Here is a 20,474-nt window from a genome sequence, read left to right as displayed (position 1 = left end):
TAGTCATTATTTTCCTGTATAAATCGCTGTTACAATAAAAAATGTCAGTTACATATATCATATAGGAGACACACACATTGATATACACTGAATATTTATTTCATTTCTTTTTTTGTGGTGCCCAAATTTATGCACCTGCTTGATTTTGTTTAAACAATTATTGCACACTTTTTGTAAATCCAGTAAACTTCATTTCACTTCTCAAATATCACTGTGTGTTTCCTATATGATATATTTAACTGACTTTTTTTATTGTAACAACCAACGATTTATACAGGAAAATTATGACTTTTAACAAGGTTGCCCAAACTTTTGCACTCCACTGTATTAGTATATTTTGTCATTAGTATAATATGAAATAAATTCTACATGTGTCAAGTCGGGTGCATTTGCTGTGTAGTAGAACAGAGACATTAGTCATTACAAATATTTATTGGAAGAAATTTTAAAATTCACTAACAAAAACATTAAACATAAATATATAAAATATACCTATTTACAGAGAGACAGGAATAAAAAGGACCCAGGTTGGAGTGGAAGAGCCTCAGGGAGAAGGAGGAGAAAAATAACAACATTGTTTCTGCCCTGGAGAGCTGCTGCCTCATCAGAAAACTACTGATCGCTAGGGTCCAATGTTTCCAAATTTAACACAGCTGTGCCGTTTTCAAAAACTAATTTATAAATTTGAAATTTAACGAATTCTCGCGTCTGAGGCGGCATGCTCTCCAGAGCAGGAACAAGGCTGAGGAGGAAACGCTCCGTTGGAGACTGGCGTGGCCTCTTCAGAGACTCCAGGATGGCCAGCTCCACCGCCGATGGACCGTCCTGGGACCCGTCCCTCGTCCGCCTCGGAGCTGTCCTCCTCTGTGGGCCTGTAAAACACAGCACAAAACAACACAAAGTAATGAGAAGGCTGATAATTGATTTTCATTTTCAACATTGAAAAAAAACCAGGATATAAACAGATTGGTTGTAGATATTTAGTAAAGGTAATCACAAGGGAATCCAAGCGAGTAAAAAGCTATCAGTGCTTGCTGTACATACCTGTGGGTGCAGCAGCAGGAGTGGAGGGACCAGGGACTGGGGAGCAAGGAGAAGCAACAGGGGATGGCTCTGCTGCAGAATCAGTTTGTTCTGTCAAGACAATATTAAATGTTAACAGGTTGAAAACAATAGTCATAGAGAAATTATATACAGTGATCCCTCATTTATTGCAGCAGGGGTTCTCAGAATAACTAGCCCCTCGCCACGCACTTTATACACTTCTTTCCACACACACGAACAGTAGTCACAGTTCTCACAAGTTGATTCTCAAAGTGCAAACCTTTGTAGATTTTAAAAAGTAAAAGTATTATTATGCCGCGTGTTTTCTCCGTCTGCGCGCTACTTTCGTGCGCCTTTTTCCCTCCCGGCGCAGGTGTGTATTTCCGAATGAGGGTCATAGTTATGGGAGTTTTTGTGCTGTTTTTTCTATTGGACGTGATGGTTATCAAAACCAAACATGATAAATTTGGCAAGCGCAGGAGACACGACACGGAGGAGATTTGTCAATCAGGCTGCAGAATGCAATGCGCATTGTTGAAAGCTGTACAGTGCAATAAAAAATCAGCGAAAAAGCGAGGCAGTGACGGGTGAACAGCGGGACCACTGTATACTGTTTATTAATAAACAAAATATATTCCTATATGACAACACGCATAAATTAATTGCCTACATTAATTCATTGTAAACATACCTTCTGACTGGGACTCCCCTGCTGCCTCTCCGGGCTGTACCTGGTCCTCGGGGGGGGGAAGTTCTCCACGATCCGCACCATATTGCCACTTGTCTCCCGCAGGGTGAGGAAGGGGTCCAGAAACCCCATGACCGCGAGGAACTTCCATCTCCTCCCCGATCCTGCTGCAGACCCACTCCTCTTCTCCTTCTCTGTCCTCTTCTCCTTGTTATATGTGTCCCTGAGGCTCTTCCACTTTCTCCTGCAGATGTCCTCTGAATAAACACATTATCTTGTTAGCGGAAAGGTATTTGTACATCAGTGGGACAATAGCTGGACAGTAGGCGGGCTTGCTAGCTTTTGCGCGGCTTCATCGGGTCAGTCTGAAAATTCAAAAGAGGAATGAATGAACTTACCTCACTTATGTGCCTCCAAGCTAGGTCCTTTTTATTCCTGTCTCGGTAGAAATAGCAGCTGGCATCGTACAGCTCCGGGTGGTTAGCCACTGCACTTATGAGCCTTATGAGCCTTTCCTCCATATTGAATGAAGAATGAAGAATGAAGGGCTTTGGCTGGACCTGCCCCTTTGACCTAGGTTAGAGCCACGTCACCAGGCTCCTGATTGGCTGTTGCGGCGCGAACTGACGCTGGAGTTCAGATTTTTCCAACTCGAGTGGTAGACGCGATATGCGCGAATGCACAAAATGCAACACAAAAACTGACGCGTGCATTTTTACTCGCGCGTTTGACGCATTTTCGCGACGCAAATCTGCTTCTGAATTTTCGCAGGACCCGCAATCTCGCGTCTTCACGCTTCTCCATTGACTTTACATGTAAACCTGATGCTCTGGTCGCGTCTATCGCATTCGGTGTACTTACTAAGCAAACAAACAAAAATAAAACAAATTGCCTATGGCCTAAGGCTTTGCGTTCATATTAATTGAGTGTAAGCTGCTTTCTTCATTGCAAGTGTTTATTGCCATAAGGTTTAATTCATGCATCATATCACTGAGTTCTAGGTTCAAATGATCTCTTCTGACCCTTTCCAAAAATAATTTCACATATAACAATTTGAGTATGTGTTGTCTATTCATTCTATTCATAGAGTCTATTCATAGAGTTCTGTTTCTCTCTGTGGGCTGTCGTGACACACCACAGGCACACATATACATTTATATACATATTTCCTGTTTCTGCAGACTAATCGAACTCTTTTGTTTCTCTTTGTATTCATAGTCTATAAACCCTCTTTAATTCTGCTAAATCTTGATCTAAAACCAACACCTTTATGTCACGCTCACACTCCTGAATAGAGCCCTTTCAGACATCAGGTATCATCACACACACTGCCTTTTCTCTCAAAAATTCCACTTGTTCACTCACTCCACTATGAACCTTTGTAGTGTTATTATTACTTATGTTTTATTATTTTTGTACAAATCACTCAAAAACTACTTCTCACAGCATTCACACAGTTAGAATCACTCAAAATATGCTTTCATACGAATATTTCAGACATGCTTTTCAAGATATATAGAGGTCACTCACTGTACATCCACAGTAATGAATTCAAACTCTAACTACAATTGTAGTGAGCAAAACCAGCATCTCCATGCGCGTCACCGCTCCTCATTAGCTTGGTAGTGTCCACATATTTAATTCAGCTTCTCATTAGTTGTTAGTATAGGTTTGCTCTTCATCCTAACGAAGTCTCATCTAAGATGACAGGTTTACAAGCAGGTCAAGTGTCTCTATGCACCTGATTAGTGTAGTTAATTCCTTATTTTCTTCATCTCATATATCATCATTGTACTGAGTTTGAGCAAACCTTAAGCTTGAATCAGACTACTTTTAATAATCTTCCACCTCACATCATAACTGACTGAGGTGCCTCTTCCTATTAATAGTATGTCATTATTAATGTTATCATTGTATTGTTTGTCCTTTTTTATAACAGCAATAGTATATTACAATACACTACTACTAATATACAATAGTATATTAGTTTATATTTTATTATGTATCCATCACGGGTCTGTGCGAATCTGCAGCTTCACACCTTCCCAAGCTGGAGACATTTGCTTTTCCTTGGCTGAACAATGACACAGCCTTAATATACCTTATGCATCTCTCCTTTTTATTTGATATATCTTTTTTGTGAATTATCTGGTTTCATGCATTCTATTCATTCTAGGCACGGTCATCATGCCAACTATGTTTCATTGTTAATACCAGTTTACAGGTTGTTAACCTTCCTATTATCTCCTATTATCATGCTTATCACTAGATAAGCTCTGCTTTAATTTAAGTTAACCTTAATTTAACCTTTTGTTTATTCCACTTCATTCCTCTTTCCATGCTTTAAAATATTACAACTCTTGTGTACTCTTTGTTTTCTTTTTAGCTTCCTTTTCAGTATTTATTTCTGCTTGGAGGGTTTCTTATAATTTAGTCAATGCATTTTCCCTCCCACATGGGACATTTAGTTTTTCTTTGGATTTCTCCATCTATATGCACTAATTTGTCCGGCACCTGGACATTTCTTTATTAACCACTGCTCGTCAGCAGTGAGGTTTGAAGCTTCATTACCCATTTTAATCCTTTTAATTCTTTTAACACTTTACAACTACACAACTGCGGCACCTTCTCTGGCACGAGAATCGAGAGAGGTAGTTGACACGGCCTTCTACTTTCAAGCTATTCTTGAAAGCGGTGTCAACACGACCTGTTTCTCTCTTTTCACCAGTACTTGGGTAGCCAACAGCAAACAAAACAGTGGAATAGTTCAGCCTCCTTATTGTGCTGTAAAATCAACTTATTCCACCAACAAAAATAAACAATACCAAAACAAAACACGGACACCGTGTGTCTACTCACGCGCGCTACCTTTACCCACTACGGGGAGCTACCAGTCCCTGACGAGCTCTATCTTTATTTTAAAACGCTACCAGCCCCTCTGGGCGAGCCTACTTTACCCACTACGGGGGAGCTACCAGTCCCAGACGAGCTCTATTTTATTTTAAAACGTTTTACGCGAGGTGTCTCAGAGTGTTAATATTCACCTGGTTGCTGCCGGTCTCTCAGGTCTACCTCATCGACCCCCACCGCCGTGGACCACTTATAAGAACGCCGGCCAGAACCCGAACGTTACGTCTCTGGACTTTATATCCTCTACCTAGAGAGGAGCTGTCGACAGACTTCAGCGCGGGCTTCTCACGACGTCAGGGCTCGATGAGGCTTTCCTGTGGGGTCACACAAAAGTGCTGTGTCCCATCCGGCTCGAAGGACCAAGAAATGTCAGGAGTTTTCCTGTATTGCAACCCAGGTCGGAATAAAAAGGCTCAGACAGGTTTACGTGTACACGGTCGAGACTCAGGGAGAGACTCGCGCCGCTGCAGTAAAAAGGAAGAGTCTTTATTCAGAGAGCACATACAGGAAGAGAGAAAATAGAACTGCAGGCTTCCTGTGTAACTTCCCCATTTAGGAGTCTGCACAGAGTTGCAGAGTTGAAGGTGAATACTGAAAAGAGCAAACACATTTAGATAATGAAACGTACTTTTAAGCATAACATAATAAAAATCCCAAAATCCTAAGAAATCTCTTAACAGGTGTGAACACCGTAGAGTAACAGGTCTGTAGCATCGCTAACTAGCTAGCAACAAGCCCCAACACATTGCGTATGCTAGCGGCTAATCTAGCAAACGAATTAACAACAGAGTGATTTTAGATGTTTTAGAACTATAAGATGATAAGCTGTGTCTTTTTCATAACAGTGTAATGGTTGTATTTACCTTAATTGAATGACTCGTCAGTGGTGGTATACCCATCAGCAAATAAACTGGAGCGGCTGGGTTACGTAAAAAGTGTATGGGGGCGTGTTTGCGGTCACCTCCAGCGGGTGTGTGGCAAGATGGCAGCCTCCACAAGCCGGATATTTTGGCTTCATTTTTGTACAGTGGGAAGAGGTGCTGTCGCGTCGTCCATGTTCTCCACAGTTATTGGTTGACAGTCACATCCAGCCAGGAAATCTGAGCACAGGGCTTTACACGTAGTTTTTTGCTTTGTATCTGTAAACAGACCTTAAAAAAATATTTGTATCTCATGTAAATATTTTTTACAAACACAAATCTTTTTTACACGCACACAAATTCTCATCTTCAGATGCACAAACATAAAATTTTCAGATATTTTGGTTTACAAGGTTACAAAACTCAGTTCACAAATACGCATTTGATTTACAAATACAAAATATTTATGATCACAATTTGAGCCCATATGGGTGTATAAACAAGCTGCTCTGACATGGAAACATAACTTTATAAGAATAAGTCAGGTTTGATCACATCTGGGTCGACCCAAGGTTAATACTCCCACAGCACATGCACAGGTGTGTAATGCTCCACCTACAGCTTCCTCACAACACAACAGCCGACACTGACATTACAGATCCATTCATACTGATCAGTGACGTCACTGTGATGTCACAATATTTGAAGTAAAATATTATTTTATTTATTTCGTATCATTATTGTTCTGTTTGCTGTTCACTGTTCAATAAAGTTTATTATAGGACATCCGATTAGTTAATCAACAGAGTAACTTCATTTACGCTCGATGGGAAATATCAGTGATGGCGTGAGCGTGCAGCAACAGGCAGGTGAGCTGCTCTTCTTCACTGACTGACCTAAAGAACCTGGACCTGTAACTCACCTGTGACAGGCTCACCTGATCACCAATAAACACTGATCACTGTCACTGATCAGCAGTACTTCAAAGCAGCAAGAGTACTCAAACCTCATGTAAAGTTTTTCTTGAGTTTGCCGCCCCCCTGTGGTCACATTGAGAACTGCAGCCTGTGTTCATGTTTGTGTGGCAGAAAACAATTTGAACTGTTTACAAACTTTGCCTCTATGCCTGCTCCATCATCCAGGGGCCCGTTCTTCGTACCTCGCTTACTACATCCAAGATCAAATGACACATCCAAGATCAAATCATCGCGCTAACTTTGAGCTCGCTAATCCGGTTCTCCGAACACAACTGTTGTTGACGATTAGTATAGCTGGATGAAGTAATCTGAGATCACTGGGTGGCTTAAAAGGGGCTACGCATCGATAGTAGAAACATTGATCGGCATCCCTGTGATTGGTCGGCGAAGATGTCGAAGGAGCGCGCACAGTATTTCACGGCAGCAGACCAAGAACTCTTGATTGAGGGATATCAGGAGTTTCAGAGTTTAATTAAAACGCAGGGGAACACTGCAAAGGCTGCAAAAGCAAGGAGAGAGGGCTGGTAGAAAGTTGCTGACAAATTAAACTCGTAAGTGATCCATGATATTACATTATATCATGTGATATTATATTATACCACATTATATTATATTACATCATATCCTCTTTCACATTAGAGCCACAACAGGACCCACTAGAACATGGGAAAAAGTAAAAGTGAAATATAAGAATATTCTACAGAATGGTAATATTTATCACTTATATTGCTTTTAGTCTATGACAAGAGACCCTGGAATAATCTGTTTGTTTGTTTATAACAGCAACCAAGAAAAGGGCAGAGCAAATAAAGACAGGTGGTGGTCCTGCACCCCCTCGTCACACCCCGGCTTTTTGTACTGTGACATTTATTGACATTGTGGGGGTTTTTGTGTGTGGTTTGACATAACACTCCATCACTTTTACCTGTTCCCATGCAAGGGGTGACTGAAGCATGCACAGTAAGTCGGGAGTGAGTATATACAGTACAGTAAGTATATATATATATATAGAGAGAGAGAGAGAGAGAGAGAGAGAGAGAGAGAGGAAGAAAGTAAATAATACCCTCACGGGAGAATCGATATCTCTCTATGAGCACACCGTCGCGCTGAGCTAAAGGATCCTGTCTATCCCGCAATATACGCTAAATTCTGTAAACTCTCCTTATCAATCTTGCACCTTCCTTGCTTGCGTACAAACGGACAGGACATGGCTGCGACAGACTTCCCAAATCCACCTTCGCTTTTATAGCCGTGGTCTCTCATCTTGATTGCACGTAGTAATTTACTATTACTACTCTAAAATATGAATTACATCTGACATGATCTACTACATGTAATAGAATGATTAATAGTACATTTCCCTTTTTTTCGGAAATGACCTGTATGTATCTGTATGAATTCAATAAAAGAATCAAATGCTGCATTATCTTTAGTTACATTGATAATATTTATTTATGGTAAAACAGTGGCGACATATCGCTCTTGCTTTCATATAACTGCAGCGGACATACCTGAGTGGCCGCGATCTAATCCTGTTTACATAAAGTAAACCTGCTCCCGAGCAGGTTTATGCTTACGGATCTGTTGCTATGACAGCAAGTCCCAGATGAGCTTCGGAGAACCGAACGATCCAAGATCACGCGAAATCGTCAACATTCAAATCCGGCTAACTTACTTAGCGAGGTACGAAGAACGGGCCCCAGGTAAGGAAATCCATCTGGATGTTTTCAGGGGGAGAAACATTTCATCATCATGAGACTTCTTCAGTATCAGCTGACTGCAGGTATCCAACCTTAAAAACAGTACATTTGCACATCGACTGAGCCCACTGAATGACCAATGGGCCGTGAGGTTGGCAGACATTTCTGAAAAGGATGCGTCCAGACGAACAGAATCAACTCGTTTACAAATTAGTTTTTAAGCCCCTTTTCACATTAGTATATACTCGAGTCGACTGGTTTTCCATTACAGTCCAGTACCTCATAATGTATGTAGCATGCAACACAAACACTACCACAAAAGTGGACGTGGAGGTGACGAAATACCTGCTGCTCAGTCTGTGGCTTTTCTTCAGACTTGGGAACACCAAGTACTATGATCTAATGGAAAACCCTGAAAACCGTGGAGAGTCGATCCGAGTGGGCACTAATAGAAAAGGATTTTATTTACAGAACAAAGAGGCCTTTTATATTTCTGTCACCTCCCAGTGGCCAGACTGAGAACTGCAGTCTGTGTTTTTCATGTTTATTGATCGACCAATATTTAAAACATACAAACTGACACATGCAGTCACCTCGGACACTTACTGTCCTCTTTCACAATATAACACCCGCTATGCTACACACTGAAGCTTTTATTGTGAAGGGGCAGCAGCAGGAAGTCCTTCTGTCCAGGTGTGGCGCTTGAGTGTGAATAGAGTCAAAGCTTTTAATTGAAGGGAAGAAGAAGAAAGCATCAGCTGATCAGTAATCAATCACAGTCTCTGATCAGTAACAGCAGCTGGCTCCCACCGACGTCATGCTCAAGAGTGGAAGCTCACTTTTTGGCAATGGCGGCCCGAGCTCGGTTCAGCCGCTCGATCACCAGGCTGTTGGAGGGGGAGCATCTGGAGAGGACTGCCCCCATCTCAGCTTCATTCCTGCGCTCGATGGCGGCATCCGCAGCCCCCTCCAGGTCACTGCCGAGAACAGAGGAGGAGTTACATGAGTGGGAGTGGGAGTGCTCCCACCTGTGCTGTGTGATGATGCCATAGAGGTGTCTTACCCGACGGCCAGGTGGGCCTTCACCTTCTGCTCAGGCGTCACCTTGGAAACGTACTTCTTGGCCTCGTACTTGTTGTTACACTTGATGCAAACTTCAACAAATGCCTGAAGAAGAGATCGCTAAGACTCATGGGAAATGTAGTTAATGCAACATAACAGAGGGGATGGGGCTTCTCCTTACCAGGTAGCCAATGGGAGACTTCTTACTCTTTGAGAACTTCTCTAACTCATCCCACTCCTCCTTCTCCGCCAGAGACTTCAACTTCAACCACCAATACCTGCACAGGTGAGAGAAGCAAATAGGTTAGAGAGGCAAACAGGTGAGAGAGGCAAACGGGTGAGAGGGACAGACAGGAAAGACTGTAGTAAGAGACTGAGAGCCAATCACAGTGCAGCCTCAGTGACACACCTTTTGTCAGGTACTCTGAAGTCTTTGTAAAGCTGCTCTGCCTGTTTGTGGAGTCCTAATGACAACAGCGTCTCCATGGTCACCTGCAAACAGCAAGTGACAGTTGCTTAAATCAAACCGCAGATTCGGCCAATCTGATTGGCTGTCCCAGAGCTTAGAAGCTACATGGAAGAAGTCTGGGTCTGTAATGATCTGAGGAGGAGCGCTTTAAAGCAGAGCGACCACGCTGGCCTCTTTAAAGAAACCTGGAGTGCAGCCAGGTGATGGAGACTGAGAACACAGAGCATGCAGGTGGAGGTAACCGGCAGAGGGAAACGTCAGCTGGCCAGGGAGCCCCGCCCCTTGTATCTACCTGTAGGGACAGTCCAAGAAGCCCCGCCCCTTTCTCATCGTCCAATTTGCGCTGAAAACGGAGCAGACGCATCTCGTCCTCTGTGGCCTGCAGACCAATCAGTGAAACACACCTGAGCGTCAGGTACAAACACACACCTGCAAACATGTCTTATTGTTCATTTGTTACCTTTACTGCAAACTCGTTCTTGGCCTTGTTGTACTCATCGACAGCGCTCTGCAGGAGAGACAGCCGGCCCTCCAACCTCTGCAGACGGACAGGTGATTACAGTAATGATGGACGAGTCTAATCTCTGCTGGGCGTGACGGTTAGCAGTCCTTACCTTTTCCCTGTAGCTTGCAGTGACATAATAGTTGGCCAGTTCCTGGTGGTCGTCGTCCTGGTTATACAGGTCCTTCAGAGTTTCCTGCTCCTGCAGCTTACAGAACTGACAGCAAACAAATGTAAACAAAAACACACATTACCAAAACCAGGAGGAGGAGAGTGGTAGTGGTGAAGGTGGGTGTACCTGTCTGTAGAGGCTGAGAGCGACCGGCTGGTTCCTCAGAGTCATGAAGAAATCTCCTCTGTTCATCTCGTTCTTCAGGTACGACACCACCGTGTACACTGACAACACACACAGCCAACTGTCAGTGTGACATCATCCATCTGGCAGACACGTAAGGTGTGGGGCTCAAAGACTCACCCAAGTCGGTATCTCCGCTCTCTACAGCTTTACTGAGAGCCAGCTGACTCCTCTTCATCTTCAGCAGCAGAGGAACCTGCTCTCCAGACCGAGCCTCGAAGTCCAGGAGCTGATAGAGACACGCAGGGACAAATACTGAAAAACGCTCGACCACACTCAATATCAAAAGTGTCAGACAAAATCCTGAAAGACCCTGCTGAATATAGCAGATGGGCAGTGACCATCCAGCTGAAACCGGGCTTCAAATCCGTCCAAAAACCACTGAACCATACTACGGAAATTAACCCTCAAAACCTGTTAGAATCTTTACCTTGATGGCGAGCTCTGCTCGTCCACATTCATAAGCTTTAGCTGCAATGTCCGAGTACGAAACCCCAGGTGAGTCTCCCACTTTCACACACACTGCTCGTGCTATGGCATCGTCTGTTAGGTCCTTCTGCTGCACCTGGACACGTACGCAAACACGTCACACCAATCACTCATGTGAGAAAAGCCTCAGGTGAGCGAGGTGTGAGACAGTTACCTTGCATGACGCCCAGTGTTTGAGGACTCGGCTGACTCCCTGATAATCAGGAATCTTCAGGTAACGACAGATTTCAATGGCTAACGGGTAAAACTGTCGATACACCAACCTAAGAGAGACAGAGAGACAGGTGAGTGAGGGGTGGAGGGGTAACATGAGACCTCAGAGACATGTCGATGAGTTCACTCACCTGTCAATCAGCACCTGTAGAGTCAGCTGTTTGAATCTGAGGTCAGAGGTCAAGGAATTCATCAACATGGTAACACAGTAGCTGTGTCCCCTTCAGGTGCTGCACCCCTCTGAGCTGAATCCTAAAGCTGAGAATGGGTCACAGCGGCATGACGAGGGATGCAGCCCCTGACTCTGGACAAAGTGAGACCTTACCACACACTACATCTCCCATGATGCACCTGTGTAGACTGAGAGGATACTGAGTGTGCGTCAGTGGCAGCCCCACGCTGCTGTCTCTGACGGCGTTTAGCACTCGCAGCTCCCTGCAGGTTGTCACGAACTGATCCGGACTGAAGTCTGTGAGGAAGCACTTCCCAAAGGACGCCGCCTGGAGGGCGACACGCCACATTACAGGGACAGGTCGCATTACCCTGACATACTAAAACAGATCATACGGACACACTCTCACCCTCATCAAGGATTTCTGGGTGTTGGTGTCGTATTCGTGACCTGCCGCCTCCACGCACTGTCTGACTGCTTCTCCCAGCATGCTCTGCTCCTTGATCTCTCGCAGGTACTCGTCCGCCTTCTGACTCGATTTCTGCAAAGAGAGAAAAACACACGTCTGGACTGACATTCAGTATTCAGTAAAAAGGACTAGATGTTACAGTCCCTGATAATGCATTGCTTTGGATGGAGAGACTTCTGAGGGATGGCTGTTATGAGGAAAGGCAGCCCAGAAACTTTGCCAGCAGCACACATCGTTGTGTGCCTCAACTTTCGGTCTTTTACCCAGGCTAATCTGCCATTTTCCTTCCTTGTTAGGTTTAGGGATTAGAGATCGATCTGATTATCATTTTAAAATTTGGGACACATCATCAGTAGTGGACCTTGGATTCATCGGGCGTTTCAGCCATTATCACTAGACACCCTCATCCAAGGAGGCCCTGCCAGGGTTGATCAGGCCCTGGAGTGTGTCAGTTTTTTTATGTTAAATTGTTAGTTCTCTTTTTCTTTCTTCTGTTTATTTTTCTACAGTTTATTTTCCATCTATTCACTGCAACTGAGAAATAATACTTACCTCTTTAGCATTTATGGAGCCTAACTTCTTCAGAAGGATAGAAAAGGTGATAGAGAGAAGTAAGACAAAAGGGACAAGATAGGAGAGAGCAGAGAGGAGAGTCGGAAGGGGGGCGCCCGATCTGGCTTCCCACACCTCCCCGCAGGATCGGGCTGTACAGACCTGTACCTGTACTACATGTGTACATGGACATCAGTGAATGAGAGTATTAAGGTGATGTAATGGAGTGGACTTACAAGTACTGATGTTGTACTGTGGCAGTATTACAGTGTTAATGGGACAGTATCACAGTACTAATGTGGTACTGACTGATGTACCTCGTACTCCCGGTGGGCCTCCAGCAGCAGAGCTCCAGGCGCCATGGAGGCGATCTTGAAGATGTCCTGGCAGACCAGAGGAACCTCCTGCAGCAGCTCCTGATTGGACGAGCTGATTATCCGAACTCCATCCATCTCTCCCACCAAAACACATGGATCCTCAATGGGATACCTGAAGGCTGGGGTCAAGGGTCAAACCACCAGAGAATGACACATGAGGACATCCTCGAACACGGAACATGATTCTTTATTTCTAAATGACCAGCTTTAACAGGAAACCCAGAATGAGCTCCAGCAGAACCTTAGCGAGCTCTATGAGATCCTTAACATAATGAGTTCCAGTGGAACCTCAATGAGCTCTAAGAGAACCTTAACAAGCTCTAAGAGAACTTTAATGAGCGAGCTCCAGGAGAACTAGGGGTGGAGCCAAACCCAAATACGGTATTACTAATTTTTGTATTTGGGAACGAGAAAAACTTTATATCAAAAAGCTGCGTTTCCTCATGAGAACGCAGGGCACGAGTGAGTGAGTGAGTGACGTGTAAAGAGGTGTGTAACACGGGCTGCTCCACATAGCAGAAGGCTCGGCTGAGCAAAAAAAGACTGAACTGCATCACTGTTTTTGTTGAATAGATTTTAGATTTTTCACTGGGTTCCAGAGGAAGTTTATAACTTTCCGGAAGCAGAGTTTGATTGGGAGACTTTTCCATTACGCTGCATTACTGGCGTCTGCAGTCGGGTGCTCTCATGTTCGCTCTGTTTATGTAGCTCTGTTAGCTTGGTAATTTAGACAATAGGCTGTTGACAGAGTAATGTTAACGTTCGGTTACAAAGGTTAAAACAATACTTGTGTAGTTGTGTCGAATTGTATGCGCATGTGCGAGTTATATGGTACGTTTAAGTTACTCTGTCTGCAGACAGCAAGATGTAGGCTATAGGCTAGTTAACCTTAGCATATCTTCCCGTCACTCATTAAGGTAGCTGAAACTCCCCACATGGATTTGGGCAACCAAATAGAAGAAGTGTGGCTGCTGCTGAGCAATCTCTTGGTCCTCCAGTAGCCAAAGACCTTGCTCAAGTTCTGTGTAAAAGCATTTCACAGTCAGTGCTGCAGACAAAACCAAAGTGACAAGTAATGTGTGCAAAAGTCACATCAGCAGAGGCAGAGATATCAAACATCTGTCAACATCTGCTATGCATAATCACATGCACTTAAAGCATCCTTTCCTGGTACTGTCTGCCAACCCATCCACCAGCACCAATTCATCATCACAGCCATGTTCTGCCCCTGCAAGTCAGTTTCAATCACCTATATTAGCTGCATTTAATGCAAAACAGGCTTATCCCCCCCACTACAAATAACAAACACAGTGGGAGAAATGAATTGCCTTGACCTGATGCCCAACTCAGTAGTGGAGAATAAAGGTTATTTGCAAGCTTCTCAATGTGGTTGCATCTCCATACCAACTACCAAGCTCGTTGGCAATCCAGGAAGAGCTTGGCCTTCCCAAGAACACTTTGGTGCATGATGTGTCAACCAAGTGGAATTCCTCCTTTGACATGCTCCAGTGACTGTTGGAGCAGAGACGACCACTGACTACCATGAGTGCAGAGATGGATCTGGGAGGTGCAATGTCACACCATCAATGGGAACTAGTCCAGGCCACTGTGGAAATACTACAACCATTTCAGGAGGCAACACGCACTGTGTGAGGATGTGGGTTCTCTGTCTTCTGTCATCCCTTGTGTGCAGGCTCTCAAGACAAACTTAAAGGTGTATGCGGATGTACAGAGGCACTTAAAATGGTGACCATATTGCAGTCTGAGTTGGCTCAGCACTTCCAGGCTGTCTTTGATGACTCCTTGGGTCATTACTTTAAAGCCACTCTACTGGATCCCTGATTTAAGAGCTTGCCCATGTCATCAGAGATTGACAGGCTCAAGGCAGATGTGGCTGCAGAGATGGATACAGAACTCCAAGTGGATGATGTTTCTGGGGTACCTGAAGCTGCCAGTTCATCCTCGGTTGAGAGTAAGACCAGTGGGCAAAAAAGCCAAATCTGTCTCATCTGGTGCTATGACCTCCTAGAGATAGTTGAGAGCTACTTAGCTGAGGACAGCGCTGAATCACTGACCTCAGACCCTGCAGCCCTGGCTCATGTGGCAATGAAATATCGCACCTGCCCCCCAACAAGCAGAGGTATCGTGTTCCCACAATGCTCCAGACTGCTGCCCTCACATGTGGACGAGTTTGTGTACACAAAATACAACATGGGGAAACTTAACTGAGAGTATGTTGGCAGAAGACATCTTCTTCAAAGTGAAATATGGTTAAGTTATGGTCAACATAAAACACAAAAAACCCCTTTGTTTCTGTTTTTAGGCAGACAGTTGACAACAGCAGGGCTGTATCTTTTAGTTTATAAAAGTATTATATAGAATACAACTTTCGTTCTGCCACATCTCCCAGTCAGGGGTTGATGAAGTTTAGTTCTGTGCATTAGAAAGAAGTTCTTGCAGAAGAAGAACAGTTCTTTGAAGTATTATTTGTTTTTATTCTGTCTGTTCATAATGTTCACAATGATATTTTATTAATTGGTGGTTTAACCATGGATGAGGTAATGGCTGTTATGTTATTTTCTTTTCAGTGACGTTACTTGTTACATGTTCATTGCTGGATTTATGGAAAAACACCAACCAATATTGCATATCCATAATTATTATAATGGATATAATTAAAGAATACTTAAACTATAGCGTAACTCAGAAGTGTAACGCAAGAAAAAAAATTGATTTTTACACCTATTTTGAATTTCACTCAAATGCAAACACAAATACTTTCCCCCCCTTAACAGATACAAATACCGGCTGCTTTGCACAACTCCAAGGAGAACCTTAACGAGTTCCAGGAGAATCTTAACGAGCTCCAGCAGAACCTTAATGAGCTCTTGGAGAACCTTAACACACCTGAAGTGTGTTTGAACATGTTCAGATGTGAAGTGGTTTGAAGGATACTGGATAGTCTCATTACACACCCCGACCACCAGGAGCAGTCTGTCCCACATCAACACCACAGATGGCTGTTGGCTCTTTGGTCTGCGACACCTGGGCAAACAGGTAAACAGCTGGTTAAACAGGTGTATATGTAAAAGAAGAGCTTAGACAGGCGAGCAGCTAATTAAACAGGAGCACAGGTAAACGAGAGGTCACCCATACCACAACATCTGCTTAGGCACCGTGGTCTTCTTGGTGTCGACTTCACTCAGTTTCTCCTGTACACAGAAGCATCACCTGTGAATCATTCCACAGGTGATGATTCACAGATATCTGAAAAGCTGATTGGCCAGAACAGCTGCTCACCTGTAGGGTGGACAAGCCTGTCCACAGGTGTCCAGTGTCAGTGAGGAGAGCCAGGTATTTATAGCTGAAAGACACAGACATGTGGACGATACTGCCGTCCTGAGGACTGAGGCCTGAAGGACACTGAAAAGAGACACACAGGTAGGCGGTGAGACAGAAAGAAAGAAAGACGAGGACAAATCTGATCACCTGTGTGAAGATTACTGGCTATGGATTAGCATCACCATCAAAGACTGTCAGACAAACGTCGTCTCAGACTGGTTTTGGTCAGAACGATCTTAAACTGAGCATTACTGACTTCACCTGTCTCTACTAGAGATGGACCGATCCGATATTAGGTATCGGTATCGGTCCTATAGTGACGTAAATTACTGGATCAGATATCGGAGAGAAATAAAAAAATGTAATCCGATCCATTAAATATCAAAAAAGCACCTCACAAAACTTGCCACACGGCGTAACTCGGCTCATAACCTTAGCACATCTGAGCAGTGTGCTCACATGATTGAGCGGCTGTGTGTATTTGGAGCCTCTAGCAATCCGGCATTTCATCTCCGAGGAAGTTATCCCAGAGAGAAGTAAAGCAAGTGTGTAAGTTCATCTCTGAATGTTTGTAAAGCATACCCACGTTAAGCTTAACAACCGATATATGGAGCGACTGCCTCTCTCTCCCTCTCCTGCTGCTACTTCAATCGTGAAACTTATTAATGATCAGCTGATCGGCTTTTCTGTTGCGAGTCCGTCTCTCTTCTTTGTTTTTGGCCCACTTTGCACCAGAAAGAGGAAACCAGCGGCTGAACAACAGCAGCACGTTTAAGCTTGATAAGCTGTTGTTAGAATTTATTTAATATTACTTTCTACACCAGGATCGTTTTCTACGTAGCTGACGGCTGGTAACTGTGCAGGGGCGGATCTAGCAAAGTTTAGCCAGGGGGGCCGATAGGGCATGAACAGGGAAAAGGGGGCACAAAGACATACTTTTCTTTCTTATTCTCATTTAAAATGTCTCGCTTTTAATAAATAATTATCTGAATCTTACACCCAAAGTTTTAATCTGATGTAAAATGTATAGAAGTCCATTACTGTATATAGTAACTGTTAAGTCTAATATACCCTAGTAAGCTATAGTACTTTTTCCTTTGGAAAGATACCATCTGTGCAGTCTGCAATTCTGTAGAAGAAAGATGTTGAATCTATTTAACTATTCTTGAAAAATAATTTATTTTTGTGCATTTTTTTTCCACACTGCATCAAATTAAAGTTGATTACGTCTATTAAGCATCATGAGGTGGAGGGTGGGGGGTGGTTCCCTAATTTTTTTTGCTAGGAGTTTGCAACCCTATTAGTTAGGTTGCTTAATATTTCTGCTAAGTACTCTTTAAAATACCAGAATAGGAAGGATGGAGTAGGTTTAAATTCATTAGATTGATCAGTATTGCTGAACTATGAAATATTTTGGGTGCAGTGTATTTTTTACATATAGGTATAACAAAATAGCTTTAGTGTTGTTGTTTATTTAAACTTGAGTATGAACTTATACAAAATGGAGCAAGATATTAAAAAAACAGTTTTATTGATTAAAAAACACACTATATCGGATTCATATTGGTATCGGCAGATATCCAAATTTTTGATATCGGTATCGGACATAAAAAAGTGGTATCGTGCCATCTCTAGTCTCTACATGTCTCACCACCACAGTGCAGGACGTGTTGTCCAGGATGAAGAGTTCTGGTCCGTTGGACAGCAGGACTTTAGTCTGTCTGTCCTGAGTGAGGACGACCCAGCAGGACGGCTTTCCCTGTAGACCTGAGGGACAGACAGGTAAGGGTGTAAAGGCTTAACCGTCACAGTGAAAATCACCATCTCAGGTGAGTCAGGTGTTACCTGGGACTTCAGGTAACCTCCGGAGCTTCAGGTCATCGATGTTGGTGGCCAAGGTGAAACGGGAGGAGCTTGTTACTATGGCAATACCTGTTCCATAAGGGGAGTGGAACACCTTGGCCTCCAACACCTGACTCTGGACCACTTCCTGTTCAAAGTTAGAGGTCAACTGATCACTTACATCGTTTGAGCAGCTTCATTTATTCAGAGGAACAAACTCAGGTGTGCTGACCTGTCCCATACTGAAGTGTCTCTTAAAAGATCCAAACAGGTCGTAGATCAAAACCGTGCCGTCCTCCTGGATACACAACAGCTCATCAGAGACCGTCCACCCGAGCTGGACCACTGGACCGCTTTTCCACTGAGACGGAGACAGAGAGAGAGAGACGGGTCAGAGAGAGACCCAACCTGTCTCCAGGTGTGGTCAGGTGGTACTCACGGGGAAGCTGGCGAAGGCGCCTCCTGACGCAGAGTAGATCTCCAGCTGAGGGCGAGAACTCGGAGAACGCCGCTGAGGTTCTCTGAGCAGGGCTGAGGGGTCAGACAGAGGTGAGAGGTCAGGGGTCGAAGTCTGAAATCTGACCATAAAAAACTATCTCACTGCAGCGTTTCAATAAAGTTTTATTTAGTTTGTACCGATGGGGCCTCCGTATGGAGCTGCAGCCACCAGACTGTCTCTGAGTCCATCACGCAGACTCCAGCTCATCTCATACAGCTCCGTCTTACTGTAGTAATACACAGGAGTACACAGGAAAGTACACATTAATGTAAACAAACCCCTCCCCACGGTTCCCCGCAGGCTCCTCCCCCTCTCTGCCTAACACTATTCTAGCCTCCGGCCACTTTCTGCTCACCTGTCACTTGCACACAAACGTCACCTGCCGACCTGAGTAAACTCTGACTCTGATTGGCTACAACCTCCTGCTCATTTTGTCATGAACGTCAGTCCTCTCAGGAAACGTCATTAAAGGGAAAAAGGTTCTGAAGCTAGCTTTAGCAGGGTCACATGACAAGCAGAGGCGCAGGTTACAGGCTGATTTCTCTGTTTAAACAGATCCATCACACGATTGCAAAGAACACAGGTATGACTGACGCATGTCCAGAGAACACAGGTGTATATAACACGGATGAAGCTGCGGTCAGCTGACTGTCAGCTAACATTAGCCTCGCTGCTAGCAGCTGAAGGACTGACCCGGTGGGCGCTCACTGACCGGTAAAAGGCGTCTCCTAGCGGGTTCCAGCTGGCTGTGATGAACGCCATGTTCCGCTGCTCAGGAGGGGGGACCACGGGGAACAAACCGGAGGAAGTCCCGGTGCACTTGCTGCACGTAGCGTTAGCTTTAGCTCTCGTGCTGCCCGGTCAGCTGACTGCAGACTGATTCTTCTTCTTCTTCGTCGGTAGTTATTCAGGCAGACACCGCGGGCGCTCTGCTGCCCTCTACGGCACCTCTGTGTTTACAGCTGAGCCTGCAGGTCAGAGCAAGAGTACCGAGAAGGGTCTGGCTGCAGCCACTGGGGAGCGCCATAATGCGACCTCCACAGTAGCCGGAAACACGTGACTGCAGTTAAATCGACTTTGACAGCGAAAACTAAGGCTATGTCCACACGTACCCGGGTATTTTTGAAAACGGAGATTTTCCGTTTTCGTTTTAAAAAATAATCCCGTCCACACGTAAAGGCAGAAATGAAGGAAAACGCTGCTAGGAACATGCCAAAGCAGCAGGTGGCGCTATATTCCTAACCGTGTAGAAATGTTGGCCAATCAGAAGTCTAGAAGCCTCGGTGGGAAAAAGTAAACAAAGATGGGGCATAGAAGCAGAACCGAGTCGTGTATATGAAGGGACAGTAACTGTGTGTGTATATGTAAGCATTTAAACACTGCAGAGAGTACAATTAACAGTAACAGTATTGTAGAAATTCATTTCACCGAAACAACAACGTGGCGCACACTGTGACGTCAAAAAAGGCGCACACCTTTGACACTGCGTTTTCTCCGTTTTTCTCGTCCACACGTAAATGCAAAAACGGAGTTTTAGAAAATATCCACCCTGGCCGGAGTTTTTAGAAATCTCCGTTTTCAGTGACCGAAAACGCCGTTTACGTGTGGACGAAAGGTGCAAACGCATAGAAAAATCTGCGTTTTCAAAAATACCCGGGTACGTGTGGACATAGCCTAAATTGCGTTTTTGTTACTATTGATGCTGATGAGAAATAAACATGTTTCTAAGTGTTTTTTTAAACACTGGGTTTGTTCAAAAAATCACTATCCCTTCAGCTTGTTCGTGGCCAAAAGTGTTGATGTTTTATGTTTTTTTTGCTACTTTTTCTACATAAAGGTTTTTTCATAAATATAAAATATTCATTACTTTTTACATTTTTAATCCTTCAAACACCTTTTTCTGGTACAATGCACTTGTTTGAAGACAACCTCAAAACTCACCATTTCATATA

At 44.1% G+C, this 20,474-nt stretch overlaps 1 protein-coding gene across 1 annotated transcript; it reads right to left on the bottom strand.

Moving 5' to 3' along the window:
• Positions 1-8,439: 8,439 nt before the first annotated feature.
• Positions 8,440-19,520, bottom strand: vps16 (VPS16 core subunit of CORVET and HOPS complexes). The gene is made up of 24 exons (XM_003458633.5): positions 19,235-19,520; positions 18,660-18,748; positions 18,463-18,554; positions 18,256-18,384; positions 18,027-18,171; positions 17,833-17,948; positions 16,140-16,262; positions 15,996-16,051; positions 15,795-15,884; positions 12,780-12,951; positions 11,851-11,982; positions 11,642-11,769; positions 11,401-11,436; positions 11,211-11,319; positions 10,998-11,132; positions 10,688-10,796; positions 10,511-10,608; positions 10,325-10,429; positions 10,171-10,248; positions 10,003-10,089; positions 9,651-9,733; positions 9,423-9,519; positions 9,243-9,346; positions 8,440-9,156 (listed from the first exon to the last, which is right to left on the bottom strand). Exons 1-24 carry the CDS (start codon positions 19,282-19,284, stop codon positions 9,015-9,017), a joined length of 2,505 nt encoding a protein of 834 aa, XP_003458681.1. The 5' UTR covers positions 19,285-19,520; the 3' UTR covers positions 8,440-9,014.
• Positions 19,521-20,474: the final 954 nt, after the last annotated feature.

Source organism: Oreochromis niloticus, linkage group LG15 (assembly GCF_001858045.2).
Source record: "Oreochromis niloticus isolate F11D_XX linkage group LG15, O_niloticus_UMD_NMBU, whole genome shotgun sequence".
In the NCBI taxonomy this organism is placed as follows: Eukaryota; Metazoa; Chordata; class Actinopteri; order Cichliformes; family Cichlidae; genus Oreochromis; species Oreochromis niloticus.
This window is presented reverse-complemented; position numbering and strand designations above follow the sequence as displayed.